Genomic DNA, 12,692 nt, shown 5'->3' with positions numbered 1-12,692 from the left:
TGTATGTGTATATATCTTCCATTGCATCCATCTGATGAAGTTGGTTTTAGCCCATGAAAGCTTATGCCCAAATAAATTTGTCTCTGAAGTGCCACAAGTATTCCTCACCCTAGAATTATTATTCAGTGTGACCCTTAACCTGAGATGGAGTGGCCAAGGGTTTGGTGACTGATCACTGCTAGGTACCTATGAAGATGAATCCTGAGAAGGGAGGATATTCTGAAGGCTGAGCTGGTATTTGTGAAAGACTATCATACCCAGGAATATGGGAGTCCAGCAAAATTTATGACTGGCTCCCTGGGATGTCCTGAGGGTGACTTGACTCAAATAATCCAAGGAAAGTCACTAGTTAAGGTGTTATCTGTGTATCAGCTGCTTCCCTGAAGGAGAGTGCTGCAGTGTTCAGTGCACTTGTAGCATAACTGCTGTCTGGTCCTCAGCAGATGGAGGTGCTCTTAGTCCTGCCTCAGTGTGTCAGGTCAGGTTGCAGTATGAAGAGTTCTGGTGTTGGTGTCTGGCAGTACCACAGACTGGTTCTGAGAGAACCCTAAAAGCCTGTGCTGAGGGAGTGTAACAATCCCTCAAGACTGGGGCTGTGTTGAGGCACAGCCCTGTCTTATTGTTGCTTTCAGCAGCCCCTCTGATAGAGGGGATTCTCTCTTATGGTACTGGGGAAGGTGACTGCTTCCTGGCAACTGATTTGTCACATCATTGCTTAGTTCTGTGGGTAGCTGTGTCCATTTGAGGATGAGTAGGAACAAGGGATAGTCTCTGGTAATGGAATCAATCAATATGGCTGCTGGCTTTGAGTTGATGATGTACTGCAGAGTACACAGCCCTGATTATAGGCTAGTGCTGTAGGCATAAGTCTGAAACATTCCTAGCTTAACAGGGTTGCTTAAATTGCACATGGTAGATAGTTCTCTATAGTAGCATGCCACTTCAGTAAGGGAGGGTTAGAAGCCTATTACATTTGAATTCACAAAAACTCACCATGACACTAGAGGGACCTTCTATGTGCACCCCTTAAAGGCCTGCCCACATCATAGCATGGGTAAATGCAGTATTTAAGAGGACCTCCCTATCTGAATTTTTTTAAATTGCAAGGATTACAGGCATCATGAAAGCTTCCTCAAATTTTTAATGCATCCATCTCAAGCTGACTAGAACAACCTTGCTATACTAGGTTTCAGAGTAGCAGCCATGTTACTCCTGTTCTTTTTGCAGATACAGACTACCTGTGGCACATTAGAGACTAACATTTATTAGAGCATAAGCTTTTGTGAGCTACAGCTCACTTCATCAGATGCACAGAATGGAACATATAGTAAGATTACATATATACACACAAATTAGAAGTTACCATACAAACTGTGAGGCTAATTAAGCTGAGCTATTAGGAGAAAAAAAACTTTAGTGATAATCAAGATGGTCCATTTAGACAGTTGACAAGGTGTGAGGATATCTAACTTCAGGAAATAGATTCAATGTGTAATGACCCAGCCACTTCCATTACTATGCATCTGATAAAGTGAGCTGTAGCTCACAAAAGCTTATGCTCTAATAAATTTGTTAGTCTTTGAGGTGCCACAAGTACCCCTGTTCTTTTTATACTAGTCCCTGCTCCCACCTAGCTTCAGAAGGATTTCATGCCCCAGAGCAGATGACTGAGAAGGAAGTGGGAGAGGCCATACAGGACTTGCACCTGGCTTGTTCTTTCAGGGAGCGGGGGTGTCCTGTAACTCTCAGCTAGGATCTGAGCCCAGATTTAACAATAAACGATTAGTACACCACCTCTGTGTTCCTACCAATGAGTAAAGAACAAGTTTTTCCCAGTACTGCATTCAGTGTTGACTCTAGCATCTTTAGGAAAGAAGCGGAAGAGCCAGTTGTATGTGAAGCAAATTAAAAGCTAGCTGGTATAAGGTAAGAAAGCAGTCAAGTTTTTTTAATACCATTACATTTAATAAGCCCATACAACTTACGGGATTTTAGGTTTTTTTACTAATAACTTTTTAAATACACAATACATAACATTGATTTCTTTAATTCAACATTTTCTTAAACAGTTTAAAGTATACAATGAAAAATTTGATGTACTGTATCCAGTCAGTGCAACCAAGTTTATTAAAAAGTTAGCACTAGGGTTGCCATTATCAAAGTCAAACAGTTTGAGTAGTAGTTTACTCATTCTGGTTTTGCTCAACAATCAAGTTTGAACAAGTTATTTCTGTTGAATGTTTTCCTAAGCATTAGACCAAAGCAGCCTCTGTAGTTGCCAATCAAAGGCAAAGTCCCACCAGTGGACTCAAAACTAGCATTTTCCTGTTAAGTTTTTAATGCGTTCATTTTAAATACCAGGTGATTCCACTTGGTGACTGAAAGAACAAGAAACCTTCAAATATTAATGGTAACTCAGTGAGCAAGTTCAACTAGCAATTACTTGCAGATATAGTCTTTCACCAGAAACATCAAACTTAATTTAGTTAAGTTTGACTTAGGGCTTTAAGAAAAAAAACTAAAGCTCTCATGACTACTTACTGTATTTCATTAATTCAGTAGGAGTTCCACTTTCTCATCCTGTTTTTCAGACTGAAATATATTCATTAAAAATGCAGCAATACCACGTTGTAGATGGAATACAGTATAAGTGATACCTACTAAATTAGATCCCTGTCCAATTAGAGTATAGGTGGACTTGTTAAGTTCCCTAGTGATGAATTCCCTTACACAGATACATGCAAGCAATCACAAAGATATCCTACTTTAAACAATCTCAGGTCAAAATTTTGCCACATGGCAAGTTATCCAAGAATAGAGTTCAGTACCCAGTTTGAATACATGAAAACATTAACTTGATGTATGTGCATCTTTTATATGTCCAGTTCTGGAATCTTCACACCATGTCACCTGTATGAGAGAAGAGAATATTAAGTAAATAGCACAAAGAGTCCGATTAAGAATGTAATTTAGAACGTTATTTTGGTGCAGCATTGGAAGTTGTAGAACTGATGAAAGGGAAGAGACTGCTAGTTGTGGCTGAAGTCAGACAATGGAAAATAGCACTTGTTCATTTAGCTGCTGGCCACCACATTTCTCATCTGTAGGGCAGCACCTGCCAAATTCCATCATACTACTAGGTTGAATCTACTAAGAGCACTGTCATTTTCTCCCAGGTTAAACTCCAGTTGCTAACTCTGTTCCCCAGGGGCAGAAGGGTTGATCTGACGCTCCCCTATTGAATAACCTCATGTCTTCCACCAAGAAGTAGTTGTGCATTAAATAGCACATGACGTTGAAAGTCACTGATGGAAGCTACACACAACCTCCCAACTCTGGTAACTTAGATTTTCTTAAATCTCCACAATGAAGTCATTGCCCTTATGATCTGCAGCACTCTTATTATTTGGAGCTTTCTGGAGCACAATTTCCCAATTTTGCCAAATGTTGTGGAGTGGTTCTAAAGTGCTGACATTAGGGCACCTTTATTGTTCTTTGTAGCCTGTACCATATTTGGTATTAGGTTCCACTCACTGAATATGCCAGCCTTAATTTATTGTACATCTAGTCTCAAAATTGCTGGCATTGTTAATAGTAAACTTATCAAAACTCTCCTCTAAAGAAGCCTGCTTTGGGGTTATATAACCATCCTAACCAGAGCTGGCAAAGCATCCAACTGCAGCCATAATATAAAAATCACTAACATTGCTCTCTGAAAACAGTCTCAACACCCCTGTAAGGCACAATTGTTCCATTTTACAGAGGGAAAAAGTGAGGCAGAAGTCCCAGTAAACTAGTGGGAGGTCAGATGAAAGAACTTTCACACCACACAATTAGCTTATGTAACTCTGACAATATAATAGAGGCCAAGAGGTTAGAAAGATTCAAAATGGGATTTGATATGTTATAAAAAGGTGCTAGAATTACAGTAGTAAATTTAAAAAATAAAATAAAGGGCTGTGAAAGGGATATAAATCTTCATGGTTTTCAAGGTTTCACACAACCTCTAGCCATTGGTGGGTTAACAGGAAACATTCCCAGGTGGCAGGTTATCCCATAACTATTGCAGGGAGTTTTGGTACCTTCTCTCAAGCATCTAATATTGGCGACAAGATACCAGGATAATGGATTCATAAAATAAGGCCAGAATAGACTAGTACCATTCTAGTCTGACTTTCTGCTTCGCACAGGATAAAGAACTTCATCCAATAATTTCTGGATCAAATCCATAACTTCTAATGGAACTATAGCATACCTTTTAGACACACAACTAGTCTTGACTCCCCCATGTAGCTACCTGCAGACCATCATCAATTTATCTCAACCTTCTCATGGATAAAATATACTGAGACTAAAAAAAGCTCAATTTAAAAGGCATATTTTCCAGACCTTAGATCTTTTTATAGCTCTCTTCTGAAGGCTTTCCAATTTGTCAACATCCTTTTTGCAGTGTTGACACCAGAACGGGACACAGTATCCCAATAATTCTCACTAATGCCAGATACAGAGGCAATACCACCTCCTCACTCCTTGTTTTTCTAAAAGATAGGCTACAGAACTTCCAAGGTAATTCCTGTGTTATACAAAAGCTCAGACTAGATAACAATGATCCATTCTGGCCTTGGAATCTATCAGTCTACTTGATATGCATCAGTTTATACGCCCAAGGATCATGTTTACCCTCTTAGGTACATCACCTAAGTGGTGGGAGCTCATGTTCAGGTGACTACCTTGTTTTCCAGTCATTACTTTTGAAGATATAGTCAAATCTTTTATGTGTAACATACATTATTTGTTCCTAGATGTATGATCTTGCACATGGTTGTATTAAAAACATTCAAATAAGCACTCTTACCATGTGATCCAGGGCCGGTTACCACTCCACCAATTTGTGTCACCTGCAAGTTTTTATATTTTCTTCCTGATCTCTAAAAGATACTGAATGTCACAGGGCAATGAACAGACTCCTGTGGGATCTCATTAAAAACAGTCCCATTGGCCGACTATTCTCCATTTACATTTTTTCCCCCCCATTTTCAGTTAACTAATTTTTAATTCATGTAATATGAGCAGTTGAATTTGAATAGTACTTTTTAAAAAAAAAAGTATGTCATACAGGACTAAGTCAAATGCCTTACAGAAGACGAAGTATATTTTATCAGTTATCTTTATCAAGCAAATCTGGAATCTTATTTAAAAAAAATACCAAGTTTTCTTAACAATACCTGTTTTCCATAAAAAAAAATACTGATTGGCATTAGTTACACTGCCTTCTTTACTGATTGTGTCCCATACCAGCATTTCCCTGATACTGTCTGGGACTGATGTCAGGCTAACCTGCCTGTAATTTCCCAGGTTCTCATTTACCTTTTTTTAAATACTGGCACAACATTTTCTCTCTTGTCCTCTCTCTATCAGTCTGATCCAATATGGCAAGTCCTGTGTTCTGGACAGGCAAGATCTCTCAGTTATCTATCTACCTCAGTTAATTCTAATACTGTTTAGCCCATTTATGTAGAGCAGTGGTTTTCAACTTTTTTCACTTGTGGACCCTTAAAATTTCAAATGGAGGGGCAGACCCCTTTGGAAATCTTAGTCTACGGACCCCAGGGTCTGCAAACCACAGGTTGAAAGCCACTGATCTAGGAGGTCACTTTACATAGTAACACTAGACTGGTTATCGACTTACGACAAGGGAAATATTTCAGGAGGTTTCTGACAGTCTTTTGCTACCATATGAAGTCCAGAGAGGGTTTCTTCCACCACCTGTGTTTCTCCACCTACCTCTAGAAAAGTGGCTACTGAGGTCAGACTAATAATTCGCTTCAGGAGACTTTGTCATTGTGCTTCCAAAGAGAGCAAACTGCTTATGGAGACACTGCAATTCGGCCTTTTATTGTCATCATTCCTCAGCAACACAAGTCCTTACAAAGCTTGGCATAGCAAAAGAGGATCCCTTATGATTGCATCATATGATATTGTTACTGATAATCAGAATTACCATAAATCCTAAATGAGTTTATATACATTTAATCAGCTATGAGGGACACCATAACTATTCTCACGGAAGCTGTGGATTCTCAGCACCTCAGAACAACAACAAGGTGTCAAGTTGAGCACTCAAATACTGGGTTGCACAAAATTAATGGACATTTCTGAATTTCTGCCTGCAAGTGACTTGGCTATGGTTTCAAAAAGTCAGTGGCGGAGCTAAAAACATATGCCAGGAATCCTTGATACCACGTCTATGCTCTACAAGACAACACCTCTAAATCAGTCAAACTTAATGTTTTGAAACAGCTTGACAATGGTTGGCTGGCCCTTTAAGGGGAGTAAGGGTCATCTTATCTGTGACAGGCTCCTGTAAGAGAAGTCAACCCACACCCACCAGGACATAATTAAATCTAAGGTGGCTGATTGGTAGGTAATTAGCCTGATAAAGGGTTACCAGGGCTCAGCTGGGGGGGTGAGGGTGTTCTACAAACAGGAAGCTCCTGAGGAAATATGCTCCCAGGAGAGCTCACCAGAGCAAGAAATCCAGAAGGTGCGCTTCTAGGGACAAGGAACTCCCAAACAGTGGCAGAAAGCCCAGCCTGTCAGGAACTACACACTGCTCCAGAGAAGAACTGTAGTTGATATAGCTCTGCTGACCCTTGGCTCTGGAAAAGGATTCTCCTCAGACAGTGGCAAGAGGCCTGATTCCAGTGAAGACACCTGTGCTGAGAGAACCCTGCTAGTACAGGGCCCGGATGGAAGGAAGCACTGGATCCAGGTTGAAATGGATAAACTAAGACTGATCATCTCCCAGCTAAGACTCTCTGGTGACATTTTGCTTGTATTTTCATTGGGCCTCACTGAATGTACGGATGACGCATTAGGGGAAACTGAGCCAGGGAAAGTCGGGAGCACCATGCTTGGCCAGCAGAGAGTGCTACAGTGCAGGTATGCTGTGAGAGCTTCATAAGCTTCCTCTGAAAATTTTATAAGCAAATTTGCAGATTCTTTAACTTCCTTTGCCACATTTCTCTCCAATCTTACATGCTATTCTTCAAGTGAGCAGACAATCTATTCATTCCTTTTCACTTTTTAATGGCTTATATATAAGGCCCTATTCAATTCGGGATATTGCAGAAATTGCAGATCCCACAATACTACATTTCCACCTAAATTTTCTCAGCTGTGCCGCTGACAGACAGCAGGGGATCCCAGCTGCCCAAGGGGCTCCTGCTGTCAGCCTTGCACATTGATTGTAATATAGTTCGAGTAAAATGTCTGGTTATCAAAAAAATGATTTAGGCATAACAATTCTTGTTTATATTGTTCCAGCAAATTTTTTCTTAAATAGGTCTTTAACTAGGATTTTCCAAATTACCACAATTTTAAAAAGGCCCATTATTACTTTTCTGCGATTTCCTACTTCTTGTCCACCACTCAGCCGCAATTATTGGACAATCATCCCACAATTCAAGTAGGGCCTCTTACATAGAAGTTGTACTACTCACCACAATGTTCCCTTCAACGTGGATTCCATGTCTTGCAGGTATCTGCATCATCATCTGGAGACTCCCAATGTGTCTGAACTTCCTACAGGCTCCTGACTGATGAGCTGGAGTTGTGACCCTCTTGACATTTATCCACTAAGAATGTTCAACTTTGTGTTAAGGAAGAGGGAGAAGACTCAGTTGCTATATTAAAGAGTAAATTAAAAAGGCAGTCCTGGAAGTAAAGATGAGCTTGCTTTGGAGGCATACTGGTTCCTATGCATCAAAATTGTTTGGAGATGGGGATGTTAGTTATTAAATATTCCACTTCCCCATGTGCTTCTCATCAGATAGAGGCATCACAAAAGTTGCACCTGCTGGTGAAATGAGAGAACTATGCCCTGACAATTATTCCATGAAATCTAAACAGGGGGCACTCCTACTGGGCGGGGGGGGAGCAGGAAGCAGATCTTAAGTTATCACTAGTGAGAACATGTTGGAAAAACAAATATTTGATTATGAACTGTTTGGTAAAGTAAATGCTCATTTTTTTTCCTCAGTTGAAAACCCCTTCATTTCTGGAACATTCATTCTAAAATAAAAATTACTGCTCCAACTGAAGCACAATACAAATTAGAAAAGATTGCATATTTTCATTTTCTTAAAAACATTCCAAATACACATTGTTTTAGAAACAAAGTGCACTTGAACAAATGCCTGACAAAAGACACTGTTTTAAGCAACTTTACAAAAAGTCTGAGGAATGTACCATATACATTCATTTGTAACATGACAATACTAAAAGCCTAAGAATTCAACACTATTAAAATGTATACAGTATTGTAAACATACGTCGTTCTTTACAAAACAATTTAGCATTTCCTTATACTATCTATTGTATGTAACTATCCGAACAGGATGTCAAAGAGAAGGGGTTGATATTTCATCTTTGATGTTTTGGGTTTAGTAATAAGTGCTTTTAAAAAAACAAAACAAAACACACCCACAACTATAAGGCACAATACTGCTAATCTAGCAAAGGAAAAAACTAATGACAACCCCAAAGTCATAATGGAAAATAGCCAAAAGGAATTTCCTAGTTTATGGGACAAAAGCAAAGATCCCTAGCTTCATAAAAAGATCTTAAGAAGGGATCTCAACTTGTGTACATGGAAATGGGGACAAGAGTGTAAGAGGGAAATCAGGGAAGTCTAAAAACAGAAATAAATTCCCTAGTCATAATAGCCCTTTTCTACTCTGTTTTACTGAGTTAAAGATTGAGAGGGAGGTAACTGACATGAATGCTAGATAAGTCAACACGCTCAACATGTTAAGACTATCCAGCAAAGACACTGAAGTCAACTGTTACTGCTAGAAGTTAACAAGCTGGAAAAATTTAAGTACTCAGCTCTGAGTTGGAAAACACTAAGAACCAACGATATTAAGAAAGTTGCGATAAATTATTTTTCATCCAGTGGTGTGAGGAGTGGAAAATGTCATGTAATATCAAAGAAATTATTTGATATTTTCACAAATCTATTTTGCATGCTTCTTAAACATCCAGCTCCAGTTACAGCAAAATGTAAATTTTTTTTCAAGTACGGTTTAATAAAATGTAGTGTTGTAAATGCTTTCAGCTTTATGTACATGCTAAACGTAAACACAGTGTAACCAACATTTATCCATTAAACTTTTTATATTCTGTTCTCTCATCCTAGTCTACATCTTTGTTACAGCCCTCTGGAACACACTGACATTGTAATAATTCTTGTATCAGAGGTATTGCATCTTTCATAGGATCAGACAGACTAGTTTTAAAAAATCCTCTTTATACAAAATTCTTAGTTATTAGCCCTTTTGGAATATGAACTAGAAAAGTTCTCAAGATAAAATAAATTACATTGTTATTTTTCCCATCAACTAGGCAAAAGTTCATACTAATTAAATAAGAAGTTCGTTAAGCAGTCTAATCAGAGAGTCTTCCATGAAGTTTTCAGTGGGAATTTCCATTAGACAGATGTTCTCCATGCCGACTACCACTGCCATCCAGGTCTAAAAATTGGGAGTTATAAAATGTAAATCATAATTTGTTAAAACTGGTTATTTAAATATTAACGTGGTAAGCTATTATATTTACTGATGCTATCCCATAAAGAAACAATTTGGAGACAAGTTCTACAGTCAGTCATGCAAAATTCCCTTTGATTTCAATGGCAAAGCAAAATAGTGCACAGGAAATGAAGGTTACTTATAACCAGAATTCTTGGAGATGACTGCATAGTCGCACTTATGGATGTTGTGCCACCTGGTGGCACCTAATGGTAGAACCTTCAAGCAGTGCCAATTCAGAGTGCACATGCACCCCTCCTCTCACCTCTCCTTAGAGTTTTTGAACTTTCTGATTGTGTGGCAAAATACGGGGGAAGGGGGGCACTGCACTTTCTACCACCTCAGTTCCTTCCACCAGTAACTCAGAGAGACCACAACAGGACTGAGACGGGGGAAGTGTGCAGGGGGAAAAACAAAACAAAACAAAAAACAAAACAAAACAGTTACTAACCTTATGCCCAAATAAATGTGTTAGTGTCTATGGTGCCACAAGTACTCCTTGTTCCCCTCCCCCCCCCCTTCTGTAACTGTTATTCTTCTAGATGTGTTGCACATGTCCATTCCACTCTAGGTTGTGCGTGCCCCAAGCACAGTTGCTGGAAATTTTTCCCTCCGTGGTACCCGTCGGGCAGTGTGCCTGTAACACCAGTATAGAGCGCCCAGCCCCTTCAGTTCCTTGTTTCCAAAGAACTCCGATGTAGAAGGGCAGTTTATGGAATGGACATGTGTAACATCTCGAAGAATATTTATGGAAGGCCACCCTGGGACCGCTGCTGGGAGCCGTCAACCTGTGGCTGCTCAGGTGGTCCCCAGGGCCAGCTGCATCGGCCACTGCTTAGGCAGTCCCTGGGGCCAGCTGCAGCAGTGCCTGGTGTGGCTGCCTGTGGGCACGCCAGAGTGGCTGGCTGCAGAGCTGCTCCAGCGGCAGCCGCTATGGCTGTCCCCAGGGCCAGCTGCTTGGGCAGCCCTGGGATCAGCTATACTGGCCACCGCAGAAGTCAACCGAGGTTGAAGGAAGTCACGGAAGCACAGAGCCCTAATGATTGTAAACTGCTCTTGCCACATATAGCATCCACTCTAGAAGCTAGATCTCGAGCACATTTAGTGAGCGTGCGCACTTACTTTTAGGTTAGCAGCCTTGCAAATTTCCCTAATAGGAACCTGCTGAAGACAAGCCAAAGATGCTGCTAGAGCTCTAGACAAATAAGAGCATACCACACAAGGCACAGGAACTTCTGTTGGTCTCTAACACTGAAGGATGTACTGTATAACCCAGCTGGAAATAGTCTGAGAACATGTACTATGACCCATATGATTATTAAACAAACCAAACTTCCTAAAACTCTTCATTCTATCCAAATAATATGCAAGACCTCTTCTGGCATTTAAAATATATAATGGAGATTCCCCCTTTATTAGCATAAGCTGGAGAAGGGAAGACAAAAGTAAATCAATTGTCTGACATATGAGACTCGGACACTATTTTTGGTAAAAACCTGGGGATCAGATCCAAGAACCACCTTCTCTAAAAAATCTTAAGTGGCAGGGCAGCCAGCAGGGCACTCAATGCCCTGACCCTTCCGGCTGTTACAGCAGTAATGAAGACCACTTTGATAAATAAAAACACTCCCTCAAGAAGTTCAAGGGTGACCTCATAAGCATAGATAAAGCCAGATTAAGATCTCAAGATGGAACGACACATTAGGTAACCCCTTCTTGAATCTTTTAGCAGAATTATGTACAATTGGTGATCTACTACTGACCAGAACGTAAGCTGAAATAGCCATCAGGTGAACTTTTAAAGAATTAGATAACTACTCAGATTTAAGTACAGTACATATTCCAGAATATAGGGTATGGAAGCTGCCTCTGGAGAATCAGATTTTCCTCACATCCAAGCAAGAAATCTAGCCCATTTTCAGTAACACTTTCTAATACACAGTTTTCTAAAATTAAGCAGTATGCTCTGCATCAATGAGGAATGAAACTGCTCAAGACTAGTCAAAGTCTGATAGCCCAGGCGGTCAAATGAAGAAACTGAAGACCTGGATGAAGGATACTGCCTTGTTGCTGTGACAAGAGATCTGAAGACACAGGAAGACATGTACAATCTGAGAACTGAAGCAGGTCTACGTTCCCTTGCTGTCTCAGCTGAGCTAGGGCAATCAATCAATATCATTTTAGCCCTGTCCTGACAAACCTTTTTCCACCACTTTCTGGATGTGTAGATTTGAGACTTCCAATGTTGCATCAGTCTCATTCTGAGAGAATCAAAGGGAGTTACATAAGTGGTTGTCATCCCGAGTCTCATGGGCAGACTATCACCTTCTGGGATTGGCAAATTCAAATTTGCAAAGCCACTTGCACTATTTTTAGAAACCTGTTCTCTGGATGAAAAGCCTTCCCTTCTATTGAGTCTGGTATGGAACCTATTAAAGGAGTTTGAGTTGGACAGAGATTCCATTTAATGCTCCGCTGGAAAACACTGGACTTCTAAGTAAAATCTGGAACCAATTTATGTTTCAAAGTCAGATTCGAAGAGACTGTCAGAATCTGATGGATTAGCTAAGTCTAATGCATGGGATCTGGCACTGCTAACAGTGGCTGTCTTCAGAACTGATACAACAAAACAAAAACAACTTTGTTTCCTAGCAGGCAGTCAGCCCTCTTCTATCAACAGTGCCGGGGGCGGGGAGGGAAGGGGCATGCGGGCAGCCCGGGACCACCAATGGTGCTGTGGGAGTGGCCACAGGGGGGTGGGGTGGGGGGGTGTGTGTTGGGTTGGTGCCATCAGCAGGCTCCCTACCTGGCTCCACACCTCCTTCCCCAAGCAGCAGCAGAGTTTGGGTGTGGGAGTGAGCAGGGGCACAGAATGGGGTGAGGCGGGCTCTGGGTGGCACTTACATGGGGGGCTCCCTGGAAGTGGCAACATCCCCCCCTCACCCAACTACTAGGAAGAGGCAGGGCCAGGCAGTGCTGTGCGCTGCCTCCCCAGCTCCTGGCCAATGGGAGCTGCGAAGCCAGCGCTCTGGGCGGAGGCAGCACACAGAGCTTCCTGGCCACATCTCCGCCTGGCAGCTGAGCAAGGGGGAGGTCGATCAT

At 41.0% G+C, this 12,692-nt stretch overlaps 1 protein-coding gene and 1 non-coding gene across 4 annotated transcripts in view; both read right to left on the bottom strand.

Annotated features, from left to right (window-relative positions):
- Positions 1–1,986: 1,986 nt before the first annotated feature.
- Positions 1,987–12,692, bottom strand: part of RNF149 (ring finger protein 149) — a 33,001-nt gene continuing 22,295 nt past the window's right edge. Inside the window, exons 7-8 of one of the 3 annotated variants that reach the window (XR_012641190.1) lie at positions 7,503–7,637; positions 1,987–2,910 (exon numbers count right to left, since the gene is read on the bottom strand). Coding sequence is in view for 2 of the 3 variants with exons in the window: in XM_074964922.1 (XP_074821023.1) it covers positions 9,475–9,533 (59 nt within the window). In the remaining variant the exon portion in view is untranslated. Of the gene's footprint in view, positions 2,911–7,502; positions 9,534–12,692 lie in introns of those variants that run through there. The other 2 variants (XM_074964935.1, XM_074964922.1) reach the window with 2 other exon arrangements.
- Positions 5,801–5,914, bottom strand: LOC141981100 (small nucleolar RNA SNORD89). The gene has a single exon (XR_012637657.1). It is a non-coding gene; the product is annotated as a small nucleolar RNA SNORD89 (small nucleolar RNA).

The sequence above is a fragment of the Natator depressus genome, chromosome 1, assembly GCF_965152275.1.
Source record: "Natator depressus isolate rNatDep1 chromosome 1, rNatDep2.hap1, whole genome shotgun sequence".
NCBI lineage: Eukaryota > Metazoa > Chordata > Testudines > Cheloniidae > Natator > Natator depressus.
The sequence above is the reverse complement of the archived record's forward strand: the minus strand, read 5'-3'. Positions and strand labels throughout refer to the sequence as shown.